The sequence below is a fragment of the Terrapene carolina genome, unplaced genomic scaffold (assembly GCF_002925995.2).
Source record: "Terrapene carolina triunguis isolate 2854851 unplaced genomic scaffold, T_m_triunguis-2.0 Scaffold782, whole genome shotgun sequence".
Classification (NCBI taxonomy): Eukaryota; Metazoa; Chordata; order Testudines; family Emydidae; genus Terrapene; species Terrapene triunguis.
The window spans coordinates 1,169,275-1,188,285 of record NW_020665133.1 but is presented as its reverse complement, the minus strand read 5'-3'; the positions used below and the strand labels follow the sequence as shown (position 1 = coordinate 1,188,285).

The 19,011-nt window shown below is 44.0% G+C and overlaps 1 protein-coding gene across 3 annotated transcripts in view; it reads right to left on the bottom strand.

The window, feature by feature from the left end:
* The window catches only part of ASCC2 (activating signal cointegrator 1 complex subunit 2), a 52,654-nt gene extending 34,009 nt beyond the window's left edge, over positions 1-18,645 (bottom strand). For 2 of the 3 annotated variants that reach the window (XM_026660457.2, XM_026660459.2), the window contains exons 1-10: positions 18,561-18,645; positions 15,675-15,774; positions 14,475-14,633; positions 13,931-14,101; positions 11,909-12,038; positions 8,747-8,814; positions 7,049-7,159; positions 5,285-5,397; positions 3,571-3,645; positions 1,404-1,511 (exon numbers count right to left, since the gene is read on the bottom strand). In XM_026660457.2, the coding sequence (XP_026516242.1) occupies positions 1,404-1,511; positions 3,571-3,645; positions 5,285-5,397; positions 7,049-7,159; positions 8,747-8,814; positions 11,909-12,038; positions 13,931-14,101; positions 14,475-14,633; positions 15,675-15,755 (1,016 nt within the window). In that variant the 5' untranslated portion in view covers positions 15,756-15,774; positions 18,561-18,645. The remainder of the gene's footprint in view (positions 1-1,403; positions 1,512-3,570; positions 3,646-5,284; positions 5,398-7,048; positions 7,160-8,746; positions 8,815-11,908; positions 12,039-13,930; positions 14,102-14,474; positions 14,634-15,674; positions 15,775-18,560) is intronic. The other variant, XM_026660458.2, reaches the window with a different exon arrangement.
* Between the last annotated feature and the right edge of the window lie 366 nt (positions 18,646-19,011).

Below are 19,011 nucleotides of genomic sequence, written 5' to 3'. Positions count from 1 at the left end.
CTGGCTGACACCTGACCCAAAGGACCAATAAGGGGACAAGATACTTTCAAATCTTGGGGGGGCGGAGGGGAGGCCTTTGTTTGTGCTCTTTGTTTTGGTGGTGTTCGCTCTTGGGACTAAGAGGGACCGGACATCAATCCATGCTCTCCAAATCTTTCTGAACAAGTCTCTCATATTTCAAACTTGTAAGTAATAGCCAGGCAAGGCGTATTAGTTTATCCTTGTTTTCTCATCTTGTGAATGTTCCCTTTGCTAGAGGGAGGTTTATCCCTGTTGTGCTGTAACTTTGAAACTAAGGCTAGAGGGGGTTCCTCTGGGCTCTTTGAATCTGATTACCCTGTAAAGTTGTAAAATCAGGATGGAAAATAGAGATGATTTTTACCTTTTCTTTTTAATAAAATCCTTCTTTTAAGAACCTGACTGATTTTTCCATTGTCCAAAGACCCAGGGGTTTGGGTCTTTGATCACTTTGTAACCAATTGGTTAGGATATTATACTCAAGCCTCCCCAGGAAAGGGGGTGTAAGGGCTTGGGGGGATATTTTGGGGGAAGAGGAACTCCAAGTGGTCCTTTCCCTGTTTCTTGTTAAATCACTTGGTGGTGGCAGCGTACCAGGTTTTAACCTAAGCTGGTAGAAATAAGCTTAGGGGGCTTTCATGCGGGTCCCCACATCTGTACCCTAGAGTGCAGAGTGGGGAAGGAACCCTGACAAGTGTAAAGGCAGCATGGTCCAATGGAAAGGGCACTGGCCTAGAAGTCCCAGGGTCTGGATCCTTCTCGTGACTCAGCACACGTGGCCCTGAGTAAGTCACTTCACCTCTCTGTACCTCAATTTCTCCCTCTGTTAAATGGGGATACTCACCCCCCTTTGTACAGCACTTGGAGATCTAGGGATGAGGACCGTTACACAGTAGCTTTTCACTGGGGTGAAAATGGAATAAGGGCAAAAGCATCCATAGCTAGATTTAAAAACATTCTTCAATGAGCTACAACACAATGTGGATTTCTATGTATTTTAGGTGTTGCTAAAGTGCTTAGCCTCATGATATCTAAGCACTAGCCTAGAAGTCACAACATATCCCGTAGCCAATATGAACATGTTCACTAGGACATGGCCTTATGCTGTCTGGAGGGGTCAAAACAAAGCCCAGTTTGTAAATGCTCTAGATCAGGGACAGTTTCATCCTAGATCTTTGTACAGCACCCAGCACAACAGGACTCTGATCCCAATGGGGCCTTTGGGCACTACCCCAATATAAATTATAAATAATAATTCATCAATAAGGCTGGAAATCTCAGGACTCTTCTCTTCAACAGAGCAATTAAGCAACTGAGTTACTCCTAAAGATAGCACCCTACCAGTAGACACTGCAGTCTCAGCCACATAGATAAAGTGCCTGTACCTGCTTTCTAAGATGGGCTGGAGGCAGATCTGGTTAATGAGAATATGAAAGATTTCCACCACCTTCTTCCTGGAATGAGAAAGCCTCCTCCACAAGTCAGCCAGTAAGCTTCAGAGAGAGAGAGAGCATGGAGTTAGTCTCAACACAAGGGAAAAAAAAAAAAAAAAACATCTCTGTGGCTTGGGCCCTGCTCACTTTAGAGGAGAACCTGTGTTAGCTGAGCCATTTTGAATGCTTAGGGCTTGTCGACATGAACAATTAGACCACGGTGAGCTGGGGTGTGACTCTACTCCGCACTAGCCTGCCACACTCTAACTGACCTTGTGCACCCTGCTGACATGTGTTAACAGTCTATTAGAGCACTTTGAGCTAGTCCTCTTTGAAACAGGACTAGATCAAATCGCTCTAATAAACTGTTAAACATATCAGCAGGGTGCACACAGACAGACTCCCAGCAGGCTAATATGGGGTAGATTCACACCCCAATTTGCCAGGCTCTAAGGGGTTCTCAAACTGGGGGTCATGACCCCTCAGATGGTTGCAAGGTTACTACATGGGGGTTGCGAGCTGTCTGCCTCCACCCCCAAACCCTGCTTCGCCTCCAGCATTTATAATAATGTTAATATAAAAAATGTGTTTTTAATTTATGGGGGGGGGTCATACTCAGAGGCTTGCTGTGTGAAAGGGGTCACCAGTACAAAAGTTTGAGAACCTGGTCTAACTGTTCATGTAAACAAGCCCCCAGTTTGTCTCTGCTGCAAGGAGCAGACAGAACCATTACACAATCTGTTTGAATACATATTCTAAACAAAGTTGCTCTATAAACATTTTTTAAACACTACGGTAGGAGTACTTGTGGCACCTTAGAGACTAACAAATTTATTAGAGCATAAGTTTTCGTGGGCTACAGCCCACTTCTTCGGATGCATAGAATGGAACATATATTGAGGAGATATAAATACACAGACAGAGAGCATGAACAGGTGGGAGTTGTCTTACCAACTCTGAGAGGCCAATTAAGTAAGAGAAAAATAACTTTTGAAGTGATAATCAAGATAGCCCAGTACAGACAGTTTGATAAGAAGTGTGAGAATACTTACAAGGGGAGATGGATTCAATGTTTGTAACGGCTCAGCCCTTCCCAGTCCTTATTCAAGCCTAAGTTGATTGTATCTAGTTGGCATATCAATTCCAATTTGTTAGTCTCTAAGGTGCCACAAGTACTCCTGTTCTTTTTGCGGATACAGACTAACATGGCTACTACTCTGAAACCTTTTTAAACACTGTTACCCTTGGTTCTCACTAGCTAAGCAAATGGTATTTAAACCACCTTCGCAAGAACTCTTGTTTTCTAACACACTGGGGCAAATCTATGAATGGAAGCATACCGGTTCTTTTACATGCTTGCACTTTATTACAGGTTTAGGATGCATCTACCTTGGGATAGTACACTATGCAGTGCCTCTCCCTAGAAAGTAGAAAAGGATTTACCGTATATACTTGTTCATAAGCCAAATATTTTTGGTAAAAATGTGACGCATCAAAGAGCGGGGGTTGGCTTATAAACGGGTCTACACCAAAATTTGATGATTTTAAACTTGAATTGAATTGAATATCTAATACATTGTCGTTTTGTTTATCTGGAGCGTCTGCAGGCACGGAGCCCCTCAGCTCCCAGTGTCTGCAGTTTGCCGTTCCCAGTGGCGCGCCACTTCCCGCAGCTCCCATTCGCTGGGAACGGCAAACCGCGGACACTGGGAGCTGAGGGGCTCCGTGCCTGTGAACGCTCCAGGTAAACAAAATGTCCAGGCCCACTAGCGGATTACCCTAATGGGCCAGGAGCCAAAGTTTGCCAACCCCTGAAATATAGGGTCAGCTTATGAAAGGGTCATACCGTTTTTGCTATTTTTACCTAACCATTTTGGGGGGTCGGCTTATAAACGAACGGGCTAATGAACGAGTATATACGGTAATTAAAAATCCCACCAGGTGGGAAAGAGGCTTTTTTGAAGTCAGAAAAGCTTCTTCTTCAGGACTCTTGAGAAGAAGCCAAGAAAGGCAGAGAGAGACTAAGGGCATGGATGTGGAAGGGGAAAGAATGTTTTAATTTACTGTGGGGGTGGTTCTCTCTGAAAAGAATAGGCAAACCTTCTCTGCCACTTTTTACCTCTTATCCTCACATGTCCTCCTCTTAATTGCAGATTCCAGCTCAGGAATTGCAAGTTCATAAAATGAAGCCAGTCTGCAAAAACATGTAATAAAACAAGAACTGTCAATAGATGTTTTTAAAATGCTTCATTAAAAGACAAATCAAATGGGAACCTTGATATTGATATCTCCAGTCTCTAATTACTAGCAGTTCCAGCTCTGATCCTCACAGTTCCAGCTCTGACCCTTGTTTCATTATAGCTTATTCCCAGAAACAGCAGCTCCCTAAGGATCTGTTCAGCACTTACGCTACAGCTGCACCCAAATGAGATGGTTTCAAAGCATCCTGCTGCTGACTAGGCAAACGATCTGCACTACTCTAGAGCATCCTGCACACACATCTGCAGCCCATGAAGAGTTGACAGACTGATGCACCCAAACTGAACTCCTTTCTTACTGCTGTGAGATCTCCTCTTACACAGACTTAGACTGATGACAGACATGCTTGGTCCCATTTGCAGGGAGAGAGAACACATGCTCCTTTTGGTCTCGGGAAAGGAGGGAGGGAACAAAGGAGCCACTTTGGCCTAGTACCAGGTTCTGAGAGCCAGACAGCCCATACATACCATTTTTACCTAGAGACAAAGCATCACGGGATGCAGATATACTTGCCCACACCAAGAAACAACTGGGTTTGCTTCATGATTTGCTAGGGGTTTACAACTGATGGTTTATAGTTCTTTGTACAGAGGCTAAGACTGCAAAATGGTGTGCAGAGGATACACACACACACTGCAATTGGTCTCATATCAAGATGTCAACATGCCTCAAGGACACCAATTTAACAACATAGCAGAAACCAGTTCATACTTCTAGGTCAGGAGACAGACGATTAGCAAGAGTGACAAGAGGCTGATTTAGAAACCTTATAGATTCTCAGAAAGGGACACATGCAAATCAGTATTCATCTGCCATACCCCAAAGGACCAGTGATTAGTCCAGATTGACAGTGCATTAATAAAATGCAGCTGTCCCCTTAAAAGAGGGCAGGGCCATTTTAGTGTATTTCAGACAACAACAACAGAACTAAAAGCAATTGCTTTTTCCCTTTGGGTTACCAAACACCATAGTGCAGCTGTTTGGCCAGTCTAAACATTCACCACCAGTCCAATAATCTGACTACCATCAATAGCATGACCACATACAATGGGGATACCCCTCCAGCAACCTACACCTCTTAGAGCTTAAAACCTCTTATCTTACCAAATGTAATAAGCCATATTTTTAAATCTACATCATCATTAATATCCACAATCAATGCAGTTGTGGCCAAAGTGACTAACTTAGTGTGTGGCTGCCCACATCCTTGTTAAAGGGACAGCCTGCAGAGACCAGTACACAGTGCTGCCTCCACTCAGATCAAGATGGCGTGCTAAAACCTGAAGTCTTTATAGGACACACTGCAATATTACTGAGGAAGCGGCTGTAATCTGGTCCATTTTATGGAAATTAGATACAACCCAGCCTCCTGGCAAATTGCCAAGGTAATCCTCAATTGGGGAAACTCTGGGCATCCCCTGTAGTGACCTGTTTTATTCACCAAAAGACTACTCTGCCATCAGAATAAACTGAGCAGCCTATTCTTTTAATGATAAATGTAAAGGGAAAGGACAAAACAGCACACTCGGCATTTATACTCCACTAAGCCAAGCTGTCAGGGACTAGACACGTACCTGTAACAGAAGTCATGTTTTTGAAAGGTCTGACAGGCCAGGGGAAAGACATCAAGAAAGGCCCAAAGGGTGGTGCAAGTGTCACACAAGTACAGCACGATATCCTTCAATGCCTAGTAGAGAAAGAACTATTCATTATCCAAAGAGAGGAAAAAGTCACATCGAGTTGTCCTGGCAGCCTAGTATTCGGAGACTAGTGCTAACGCACTGAGTTCACGTAAAAGCTGCCCTTTTGAGGGTGGGAAGAGAGTTCTTCTTTGTGCCACTCATGGCACAAATAAGACAGTCCACAAATATTTAGGGCAACATCTATACTAGACCTTTTCTCCCTCAGAAGGCATAATGAAAGCATCTGACTACTTATGCTCATTAAAGTTTCCAAGGCACTTTTGTTAAATTAGGGGGGCCCTGGCCAAAGCCCATTTTGCATAATGGCAATTTACCTCATTAAGTCCCTCTAGAAGTCCAGCTGGATACAGTATTCTTCCCCTTCTATCCTAAATGGTTGCACAGCATTAGTGTTTGCACTTAAAGAGCTGACATGGTCCACTTTCAGTGGCAGCCGAAGTGATTCCTCTATATCAGAGGTTCCCAAACTTCTTTGCTGTGCTCCCCCTTCTACCTGGGAATCACATAACAGGCCCCCACCTCACCCCCAATGTCCACCCATCCGGAGCAGGGACTGAGGGGAGCAGACAGCTCACACTCAGGTGGCAGCAAGAAATGGCTGGCTTCATCCCCAGAGGACACCATGGCTCTTCGCTCTCCCTTCCCCATGTCCAGAGCTCCTCACTCCTGCAGGCATCAGAGGGTTTAAAAACACATGGAGCTGTAGCCAGTCAGGCATCTGGGCCATGTGGGCAGGGTAACAGTGGGGACAGCACGCAGGGAGTCCCCAGCAGTAAGAGAGGGGAGGAAGTGGCTGCAGGGGAGGGATAGCTCAGTGGTTTGAGCATTGGCCTGCTAAACCCAGGGTTGTGAGTTCAATCCTTGAAGGGGCCACTTAGGGATCTGGGGTAAAATCAGTACTTGGTCCTGCTAGTGAAGGCAGGGGGCTGGACTCAATGACCTTTCAAGGTCCCTTCCAGTTCTAGGAGATAGGATAGGTTAGCGTGGTGTGAGTCTGGGGTAGACCTGCACTCCTCCACCACCACTGGGACTCCCTGTGTGCTCTCCCTGCTGTTCCCCTCTCCCGGACACTTAGCCAGCTGCAACCTCATACCCCTGATAACCTCATCATGCCCCTACTGGGGAGTGCACCTCCCAGTTTGAAAACTAATCCTATATATGGTTTGTACAGTTAAAGTGCCTGGAGATTTACATTATTAGACTATAAACTCTTTTAATATGTGCTTATACTGCACCTAGCACAATGGGGCCCTTCCCTGCACCACTGCTATACACATAATAATTTTGAAGGAAGGGGCTATATAAATGGAAGATCAACATCATAAAGCTATTTTGCAGTTATTCAGTTATTGCTTTATTTCACAATATGCCCTTTCACACTGCTTAGCAGGGGTTGGAAAGGAAAGCAGATAAAGCTCATACCAGCATTTATGGGGGGAAAGGCAACCCAAAATGAATAGAAGAACAAAGAATACAGAACTCTGAGTCACATGATAAGCACTGAAACAATGACTAGGAACCATATGCTGAATGAGACCTAAGTATCTGGGAACTCAATGCGGGGTTAACAGTCTGTGATTAGCTTAGCAAAAAAAATGATGTACACAGAGGGAAAGGTTACAGCAATAACTCCACCTGGAGAGGCATGGCACTAGGAGTCACTTTGACTCTTTCTTCCAGTTTCTGGGGCTTGGCTGAGGCCCCATCACATTGCAAGCCACACTCCTGCAGAACGTTGTTGAACACCTGGATCACAAAGAGCAAACCATTATTACATCAGACAGGCAAATGCACCCAGGTGTGTTCTATCTTGTCAGTAGTCCTTTTATGACTGGCAGCTGAACTGAACAAAAGACATTGCTATTTACACACAATGGAGAGCTGCCTAACCTGAAAGCAGGGACAAATTTACCTGCATCTTTCCCTCTCAGCCTACAACAGGGGTCGGCAACCTTTGGCACGCGGCCCATCAGGGAAATCCGCTGGCGGGCTGGGACAGTTTGTTTACTTGCAGCGTCCGCAGGCTTGGCTGATCACAGCTCCCACTGGCCGCAGTTCGCCGTTCCAGGCCAATGGGGGCTCCGGGAAGTGGCGTGGGCCGAGGAATGTGCTGTCCACTACTTCTCACAGTCCCCATTGGCCTGGAACGGCAAACCACGGCCACTGAGAACTGCGATCGGCCGAGCCTGCGGGCGCTGCAGGTAAACAAACTGTCCCAGCCCGCCAGCGGATTTCCCTGACGGGCCGCGTGCCAAAGGTTGCCGATCCCTGGCCTAGAACTTAAGAAACAACTCTATTACAGTTGCATCTTTGGAGAGTTGCAACTTTGGAGGCCCCCACCAGAGCTGGTTATAAGATGAACAGAGGGACTACAGGCATTTTTTGAAGTTGAATACTTGGGTTTATACTGCTTTTCCTTATAATCACCAAGTGTTTTTCTTTGGACTGGTATATGCGTGCATGCAAATATACTGATGCTCTTTCTGTGACAATGTTAACTAACAAAACATCTAACACACAGTATGCAAAGCAGAGCTCTGTAAACCCAAAGTAATTGCTTCAAGACATACACCACATACAATGGGCAGAATCTTCACTGCCCTTCAAATAACTGTTTTGAATGGATAATCTGGCATCACAGAGCACTTCTACACATGACACCATCTCTCACATGAGTGCTCCTGGACCGCTGAGTTTAGCACACCCAAAGCATGATGGAGATGGAGACACCGGAGTTCAAAGAGAACAGAAAGCCATCCCAGCTCTCTTGGCAAAATGACTTTTTAAAAATTATTTGTTTGAGGACTAAAACACAAATTTTCCCATTGCAATGATGCCCAGGCATCTTGATTCATATTCAAATTAAATATGAGCATAGCCCAGTCAGCTTGGGGAAATTCTTACTGCTCAGAGCAACGAAAGCTCAGAACATTGGACCTGGCTAATATCTGTATAGGAGCAATTTATGTATCTTGGTTCCAAAGATATTTTCATTCTCTCCTGTGAGCTTACTGGGTGTTATCACTAGTGTAAATGTGTCAGTTTCTTGATTTGGGGAGGGGAAAATGGGCACTTCCTATATGAACTATCTAGCAAAGGAAGTCCCAAGGATTCACAGCAAGGAGAGTGTCATAAACAGGTAGGATGTAAGGGGGTTAGCTGTAAGTAACCATTGTAGATAAAAGCTATCTAACATAAGTTGGTAGAACTAAGGGGATCAAATACAAAGAAACACAAACATTCTGCCAGCCTGCAACTATACCTCCTGGGACTGTGTCAGAGCCTCCCCTGGGGGCTCAGAAAACCACCCCAAGCCAGATAAAGAGGCAGTACCTGGAGGATTGTGGGCACTGTTTCATTCAAGTCACTGAAGTAACTTGATTGCTGAGTGAAGATGTTTTCTGAAAGGAGAGGAGGAAAAAATCCATTCCAGATTCATTCAAATGTCCAGCCCAACAAGCAGCCTCACACCAAGCAACGTCCTTATGTACTATCCACAACATCTTCTCTAAAAATAAGACTTGTAACCACCCAGGGTGGAACTATTGACCTATACCCACCACAAGTACAGTGCTTGTTCCTATACAGCTGACCATCTCCTAACAGTTCAGTGCAGCTGGAGAACATAAAAACGGCCACACTGGATCAGACCAAAGGACCATCCAGCCCAGGATCCTGTCTTCCGACAGTGGCCAATGCCAGGTGCTCCACAGGGAATAAACAGAACAGGTAAGCATCAAGTGATCCATCCCCTGTCACCCATTCCCAGCTTCTGGCAAACAGAGGCTAGGGACACCATCCCTGCCCATCCTGACTAATAGCCATTGATGGACGTATCCTCCATGAATTTATCTAGTTCTTTTTTGAACCCTGTTATAGTCTTGATCTTCACAACATCCTCTGGCAAAGAGTTCCACAGACTGACTGTGCATTGTGAGAAAAAGTACTTCCGTTTGTTTGTTTTAAACCTGCTGCCTATTAATTTCATTTGGTGATCCCAAGTTCTTGTGTTATGAGAAGGAGTAAATAACACTTCCTTATTTAATTTCTCCACACCAGTCATGATTTTATAGATCTCTATCATATTCCCCCTTAGTTGTCTCTTTTCCAAGCTGAAAAGTCCCAATCTTATTAACCTCTCCTCATATGGAAGCCATTCCATACTCCTAATCATTTTTGTTGCCCTTTTCTGAACCTTTTCCAATTCCAATATATCTTTTTTGAGATGGGGCGACCACATCTGCACGCAGTATTCAAGATGTGGGCATACCATGGATTTATATAGAGGCAATATGATATTTTCTGTCTTATTTTCTATCCCTTTCTTAATGATTCCCAATATTCTGTTCGCTTTTTTGACTGCAGCTGCACATTGAGTGGATGTTTTCAGAGAACTATCCACAGTGACTCCAAGATCTCTTTCTTCAGTGGTAACAGCTAATTTAGACCCCATCATTTTATAAGCGTAGTTGGGATTATGTTTTCCAATGTGCATTACTTTGTATTTATCAACATTGACTTTCATCTGCCATTTTGTTGCCCAGTCACCCAGTTTTGTGATATCCTTTTGTAGCTCTTCACAGTCTGCTTGGGACTTAACTATCTTGAGTAGTTTTGTATCATCTGCAAATTTTGCCATCTCACTCTTTACTCCTTTTTCCAGATCATTTATGAATATGTTGAATAGGACAGGTCCCAGTACATATCCCTGGGGGACACCACTATTTACCTTTCTCCATTCTGAAAACTAACCATTTTTTTCTACCCCTTTTTTCCTATCTTTTAACCAGTTACCAATCCTTGAGAGGACCTTTCCTCTTATCCCATCACAGCTTACTTTGCTTAAGAACCTTTGGAGGGCTGGTAATGAGAATGTTCATTAGAATACAGTGTCTGAGGCGCTAGATGATTCAAGCACTGCACTGTTGGTTGAGTCAGTAAATAATATCACTAAATGCTCCTAGTTCCTTTATTTGACAGCTATAGTTGAGTTTTAATTGCTGATTCCATGTACGCCAGTAAATGTTCTATAGAATATTTTTTAAAGGTAATGAGGCCTTATCTTAATAATATAAGACTAAGTATTGCTCTCATTATCTTTTCAAAATACTCTGCAGAATAGCAGAGTGCTGTAAAATCTTAATTGAATAGTGGAGAGACATTGATTGCCCTTTTTCCGTGAATTACCAGACATGCTGTGCAGATTACCATGGTTCCACCACAAGGACTAACCTCTTGAAGAATTTACACAGGTGTGTGAGACCTGTGAAACAGATTTCACAGAGAAGAATAAGGACAGGAAAAATCTGATTTTTTGCATTTGCACACCTGAATTGCACATGCAGATACCATGAGTGCATACACAAACAGTCAGGGAGACATGTCACAGGACATCTGTGTGCACAATTACTGCTGTTGCACACGTAATCACAGTAGTTGCATGTACCATTTAGACTAGGTTTTTGAAACTTAGACTTAAAAAAAAATACATTTTGACAAGAGGAGAAAGATCAGCATTCAAAAGTTAAAGTGTTTAGGCCTGGAAATTTGGAAAAAAATCTTGTTTGAACAGCCTGTGTCACAAGATTTCTCATACAGTACTTCCCATTTTAACTTGGATTGGATTAGAAATCCAACAATAGCCATCTTTCAAAGGAAGGAAAAAAGTTAAATTATTCAAACTTCAGAAAAGTCTGGTTTTGAATTTTAGATGAAGGATTCTATATCTTATTGTATCCAAAACTACATGCTCAGGTGGAAGATAAGGATCGCAGATGGTCCCTTGTGAAAATAATAGGGATAAATGCAGTGTCCAGACCAACTCGTCCTCTGACCATAAAACAGGTTCTAATGTCCAAGGCTGAGCTGTTGCTAAATGTATAATTGCTGCTGTGTTTGAAATCATCACTGCACTACCTGTGTCAGCAGTTGGTAAAGTGCTTTGAGATACTTTGCAGCTAACAAGGACTCTATGAAAATCAAGTTCTATTTTTCCAGTTAAAGCTCTCTGTAGTCACAGAACAATCACATTGTGTGTTTTGTCTAGCTGCCAGCTACAGGAGCAAAAGGCCCACTCTTAGCAGTCAGACTGCTCCCCCTTCCCTCATCCTGCAAAGAATAAGACTTTTCGGACTGTCTCTTCACCCACAGAGTCCCTTTACAGCCTCAGTGCTGCATTTTAACTAGCCAGAGGAGTTACTGTTGAGCAATAAAGAGACCCTGTAGCAGATCTAACTTAGGAAGCAAGACGGACTATGAAACAAACTTAGTTCTCCCAAACAGCAAAGTGTAATCCCCTCCCCATATCACCCATAAATAAAGATGGTTCACAAGAAAGTAAAAGAAAACCCATCTTATTCAGAAATCAAAACTTCTTATTTTATAAGGAAGAGTTTGTTCTGAGGTTGCTACACTCAGTAGCAACCCCACCCCCTTCAATGCCTGCCTTTCAGAGAACAACTAGAAAGCCGCAAGCTGCTCCTAGCTTTGACTAACCAATCATCTTCTGAAGTAAGGTGCCATTTCCTTTCCCAAAGAGCACACACAGATCCAGAATCTTAGGGATGTCAAACAGGAAGTTATTGTAAAGAATTTCTCCAAAAACAGAGGGTGTGATGAAGTGTTCCTATTAAAAACAAGAGAAAACACATTTAAAAACAAAAAAAAGACAAAATAAACTTTTAACAACTTGAAAGAGAATCCATATTCTACTCTGCATACGGTTACCATATTTCAGGTTCCCATAAAGAGGACACTGTGGGAGAGGGAGTTGGGGGGGGAGTGGAAGGGGGTATTTAGAGGATGCTGGAGGGGGGTGTACTGGGAGGGGGTATCTGGGGGAGGCTGGAGGGGTGTGTGTGTACTAGAAGAGAGGGATGCTGCAGGGGTTGCTGTGGCTGCAAGGAAGTGACCAATCAGCTGCAGCTGCAGGGACCAATCATGACATGGAGACAGCTCTTTCTGAGCTGCAACATCAGCTAGTTAGCTCACAAAAATCCAGACATTGCCTCTTATTTGAAAAATCCACTCAGACAGAGGGTGGAGGATCAAAAAAGAAAAAATGTCCAGATGTATGGTAACCCTAACTCTGCAAGGATTACAGCATTTACAGTAATAATAATACTTATACATTCTCTAACTCAAGTACCTCAAAGCACTTCAAAACTACCACCCCTGTGAGGTAGGCAAGCATTTTACAGATTTGGAAGCCAAGGCACTGAGGAATTAAGTTCCTTGCCTAAGATCACTTCATCAGTGGCAGATAGGAACAGAACCCAGGACTCCTGATTTACATCACAGTGCTCTAAACCCCTACACCAACTCCATCTTGCAGATATAACTCGTGTAACTAACATGTTAGGCTGGAAATGTTTTTGAAATTCTAAATGACAAAGGTCTTCAAACTAAAATTCTCATTGCTCCTGAAATGGAGAAGTATCCAATTTAAAGAATAATAGTGGAAGCAATGACTAATAAAAGAAAGATTTACTTATGATGGCAAACATTATCCATCCAAAGCAAATGGTAGAGGGTGTGTTGCATGTGTTCTCCCAGTTAATACAGAGGACAAGGAGTTAGGATTGCTGGGTTCTATTTTTAGCACTCTCACTAATTTGCTATGTGGCAACAGGCAAACCATTGACTTCAATTTACCCAAATACTTAGCTACCTCATTGGAGCTGTGAGGTTTAATCGATTAATGTCTGTACAGTATTCTGGCTTAGATGAAAGGCTCTGCAGAAGTGTGGAGTACTTTTATTGAAGTGATGCTAACTACAAGATACAGCACTTCTTTCATCTGTTCTCTTCCCACTCCTCCAACACCCACACTGAGATCTTTTCTCAAAACAGACTGAAATTGACCATCATGACAATGCATATTCTTAAAATAAACCAAGGAGGATTACAGGTCAGTAATTATTAAAACCTGAGGACAGAATGAGTTTCCTTAAGGCTCTTGTGAAACTTTCACCTCTGCTAATGAGCACTGCACTCACACACCCTTCATTCTGATGCAAAGAAAATTGTAATTAGATGCAATTTTACTTCAACCATAGGGAGAGGCAGAAATTTGGAGAAAGTGCAATGACAGACAAGTCTCAGTCTGAGTTGCATGACTTGATGCCTGGACCAGGGCAGCAGGCGGCATGAGAGTGGTCACCAACACATGGCTACAGGAGCCTCTGACAGCCTCTCACACCTTTTATGCAGCCCTGCAAAGGCTAACTTACTTTAAATTCTCTTATACTACCCATTTATAATGCCACACCTCGCTAACCTATTATTAAGAGTAGCATTTTCCTTTGTGAAAAAGATTAATGCATTCACTTGAGATAGTTCTATCCTTTGCTAATTGGTGACTATCTTTGTGGAAACTATTGGAATGAGAAAAATAGGTGCTAAAAAAGGAAGGCAGCTGGGAGAGATGAATAGGAAACACAGTTTGTTTCCCAAAATGTCTATCAATTTTTGTAAGCCATACAGTGTGCAGTGAGGGTAAGAAGAAGAGGTATTTACTTTGGACTCCTTGTGAGTGGACATTCTGAGGAAGGTTAGGAAGACACTCTGATGAAGGCATTTCTGCATGTCATTCACCTCCGGAGGGAAATCAAATGATGCATCAAACTTGCGAGGGGCATGGCACAGGTACGAATCCAGGCATTTCTGAAGTGTCTCATCAAATATGACCTAATACAACAGAACAAAGGCAAGTGGGGAGAAGGAAAGATGAAGCATACACAGTAGTACACCACATCACATGACACATATGCAGTGCATGGTATTTAAATTAATCAGTGAGCCAAAGAGATCAAAGGTGTTCAGAGGAGTCCATGGTCCATTGATTCCAAACTAGCAGTTTTAAAATTCATTAAAAATTATCAAAAATCTTTAAGGAAATATTACAATCTTAATGTCACACGATCCAAAATTAAGATGTTTGGGTACTAGCAACAAAAGGCAATTATGAGCCTTCATCAGACACATTAATTAAACCTACTTATTTTTCTAAGCACTCATATAAGTCACAGGTTTTTATTTATTATCTATTCAGTAACATTACCTGGCACCAAAATTTATCATGAGGCAAAGCCAGAAGCCAGTTCAGATCATCTGCAATGAATTTTGCTCGTTCCAAGAACTCCTCCACTAGAGCAGGGTCTCTGACTTTAGGGGGTGGTTTATATAGCACAAAAGACCTATCAGCCTTCATTTCTGGATGCTACAGAAAGCAAAAAGACAATGTGTTAACAAACCAGGGACCAAGAAACAAGAATTCCTCTTAACCATTTATGCAGCCAGGGACATCTCTCATATTTTTAGGAAACTGGTGTGTGGTTATCAGGAATCCATCCTCTTATGTTCACTGGCAGTTCTCCCCGCTCTTTACTCTTTAAAACACTGCAGATCAGTGTTCTGCATCATCCTTATTTTTCCAATAATATTTTCAGAATCCTGCACAGTTCAGTACATGTTGCTCCTTGTATCCCATTCAGATAAATAGCTGACAAGCAACTCCCACACCTCCAAAACAAACAGCAGCAGCTCAAAGTCATTCCTTTGAAATGTTTCTCCCTTTCAATACTGATGCTTGAGCACCTTCCAGAGTCAAGCTGATTGGACTATCCAGTACAGAAATCAAACAGGTTATCGTCCTTTACCGCAGCTCGCATTACACTGAGATCTGACTTAAACCTGTGGTTGCAAATCCACATGGGCGAGCACACAGAATGTGGTGACACAGAGGAACCAACACTGATGCTCCACCTCAGAGTTAAACTTCTAAACTGAGTTTCAAATATCTCTCCACTACAGGAATATCAACACTACCCATCAAGCAATTCTCGGAATGAAGACTACGTTTATAATAAACTTGGGATACACCATAGAACAAAAGCCCCAAATAGTTTCAATACACTATTGGGGGGAGGGATAGCTCAGTGGTTTGAGCATTAGCCTGCTAAACCCAGGGTTGTGAGCTCAATCCTTGAGGGGGCCATTATAGGGATCTGGGGCAAAAATCTGTCTGGGGATTGGCCCTGCTTTGAGCAGGGGGTTGGACTAGATGACCTCCTGAGGTCCCTTCCAACCCTGAGATTCTGTGATTCTATGAATATATAGACTTCAAATAAAGCCTCCTCCTATAGGGAAGCTGTTTGGATTTCACTGAATTTTTGTTCCAGAGCCAGTTTTGCTAAAGTCACTTCTTGAAATGAGAGAACAATTTGTTGAATATTTTCATTTCAAAAACAACACAGCTCACCAATGCTGGTGAAGTCCTCAGTTTCCCTGTCTTTGGATCAGTCTCTGTCAGCTGGAGTTCATCCAAGGGCAATACTGGCATTGTGCTGAGCTCTCTCTGTCTTTGGCAAACATCAACATAAAAGCGGTATGAGGAAATGTTTACAGAAACAATTAACCAACAACAAAACAAGACAGGTTATAGCCTTCTATAAAACACACCCCTAGAGGCTGGAAGCACATCAAGACAAAGGAAACCTTTACACCACCAAACATCAGACTTTAGGAGATATCCAAGGATTAGGTGCATAGGCCACAGAAAAAGCACAATTCCCCTTGCCTTATAGAGTACAGCCATATTCTCTTTACAGCATTTACACCAAGCAGTCACAAAGACATCTACAGGAGCACCAAAAAGAATTTTTGTTGGTGTAGTTTCTTTTGTGTAAATGCTTATAATTCTCACATGGTTACTGAAAAGTCCTGTTAAGACCTCTCCTTTGTAGAGCCCTGTAGCAATAGTCTCTGTCCAGATGTCAGAAATTCTAAGGGCAGTCATAAGACATCCTGCTAACATGTTATCAAAAGAAGATTCTGTGTTCTTATGAAGCAAGTTTATTAAATGACTATATACATAATATATATTTTTAAGGACATGAGATTAGACTAGAAAAGATGTTCTAGCTTTCACCTTTCTTCTATGCCCATTGCTTATATGATTCTGTACAAGCCCCTGTATTCTCACTGAAACTGTTATTATAAAATTAGTTCTATTAAATGAAAAACTTTGCTAAGGCAATTCAAGAGAAGATGTACCATTACAAACATCCTTAAAAATCCCAAATATTAAAAAGCTTGGAAACCACAAGCTCAACAAAGCTTTTGTTATTTAATTTCTGCGGTTTTATAAAAGTATGATCATTTATTTCAAATGCTGTTAAAAAGTTGTATTCAAGTTAAAGTTTAAGACCCTGATCCTGAAGTTAGATCAACGCCTGTGGACCCTTATCCTCAGGCAGAACCACATGTATGCCATGTTCACCCACATGGATCCAAATGCAGCATCCAAGCATAAGCTGGAAATTACAGACTCTGTGGGTATATCTACACCACAGCTCTAAGTGAACCTCTAGCCCAGGCAGACAGACTAGTAGGGCTCAAGATAGTGCACTAAAAATACCAAAGTGGATGTTCCAGCTCAGGCTGGAGCTCAGGCTCAGAAGCCTTGGGGTCAGATGGGCTTGAGAGCCCGAGGTTCCACCTGTGCCAGAACATCCACATTGCTATTTTTAGCACACTAGCTTGAGCCCAGCTAGGGTAAATCTGTGTACCCATGCTAGGAGACTTGCTCCCAGGTGCAGTGTAGACATACCCTGAAAGGCTGAGGCTTTTGTCCATTTGTCATCTGAAATTTTAGATGACAAAACCTTTAATGTTTAACCTTTTAGATAAATTGATTTTATGACAAAAGGATTTCTTATAAAATCCATTTAACAACAAATATATTTCACCATGCTAATCCCAATATACAACCACTGCGGTCCTTGGGTGGGGGGGAAAGAGAACTATTTATAGGATTCTAAAAGCAATTAAAATGGTAAGCTTCCCACCAGTGTTTTAAAAATATAGATATGTAGGAATTTTCACATTTCTATGATAAATCACTGAGGCTGAAAAACCACAAGGATATTGTTTTTATTGTGAAACAAATTACATTATTTTCCAGTCTTCGACACAAAATCAATTCTGCACTTAAATTTCTAAAAACTGTTTTTAAAAATCTACTATACACACACACACCTTTAAAAAAAAAACCAGCAGCCTAATTTTCTTGGTGCTCAGCACCAAGAACTCCAGCTGAAGTCAACAGGAGTTGACCTTTCAGTACCTATGAAAGTTAGGCTGCCGACCAATAGATTGTTGAGCTAAAAATGAAAAGGAGGGGCCAAATAATCTTGAACTATGGAGCATCCATAAGGATCAGGCAAGACTACTAACATATACATTTTCCTATGAGCTTTGGTGTAAGCCTTGAGGACACAACTCCCTTTGTATAGGTTTGGGGCTGCGTCAGCAGATGGAACTAGTGTAAAAGCCGAGCAGCTCTGCCAAGGGAAGACTGAATTGCTCTTCAGTAAGTGTCATAGTCCTGTCACACTGAAATGCTGTTTATAACCTATCTCCTGAGGGATCCCAGGGGACGTACGCTCAGGTGCAGAAGACAGGAGACACCTGCGGGACAAGATGTCACATTGGCCCTCATATGCTACATCAAATAACACAACAGTGCTGATTAAAATGAGGGACTTGGTGGTACAGCTCCAGTGACTTGTGAAAGTGGCTGCAAACCTGCACTGATGTTACACAGGTCACACATATTATTAAAGAAACACCCCCACCCCACCACCCCCACCTCCCTCCACATGCAGGCATCGTCCCCAACTCCTTCAACTGTCCCACTCCCCCCAGCCATCCCCAACTCCCCACCCACAGGCATTGCCCCCCGACCCACCTCACTGTCCCCCAACTGTCCCACTGCCCCCCAGCCACTGCCCCACCCACAGGCACCGGCCCCCCAACACACCCCGCTGCCCCCAACTGTCCCACAGCCCCCACCCACCCACTCACCCAAAGGCACCGGCCCCCCCGACCTACCCCACTGCCCCCCAATTGTCCCACTGCCCCCAGTCAGCCCCACCTCCCTACCCACAGCCCCCCACCCACAGGCACCGGCCCCCTGACCTACCCCACTGCCCCCCAACTGTCCCGCTGCCCCCAGCCACAGGCACCGGCCCCCCAAACCCACCCAGCTGTCCCCGAATTGTCCCACTGCCCCCAGTCAGCCCCACCTCCCTACCCACCGGCACCGCCCCGAGCCGAGCCACCCAGCCAGTCCCCGCGCACTTACCGGTCGCTCCGGTCCGTTACCGGCGAGTCCGGCTCTGACAGCTCAGCCCCGCCTCCCTCGGCCTGACACTTCCGGGGTCAAAGAGCGCTTCCGCCACAGGCAGGAAACGCGATAGTAGCGGAGTCTTCGCTCCCTTAGGACCGCTGATCCCCTCCGCTGGCCTAGTGCCTGGCTCTCCCCGCGGGCCTAGGTCCGCTCCCCCAGCTGGAGGGACCCAGCGCCCCTCGCGGAGGCGGCTCCTGCCCCGCCCCGCGGCACGGGGCACTGCCGGGGCGGGGTAACGCCTGGAGGGGGCGGGGCTGAGCCCTGGCCCCAGTGAAGCGCTGGGGAAGGCCGCCCCACCCCTGAGTGCCGGGTTTCTGAAGAGGGTCCCCGTGTCTCGCCTGCGGCATTGATACTGTCTGTGCCCAGGGCTGCTGCAGACAAAGGCCTGCGATGCCCGCTCTGTACG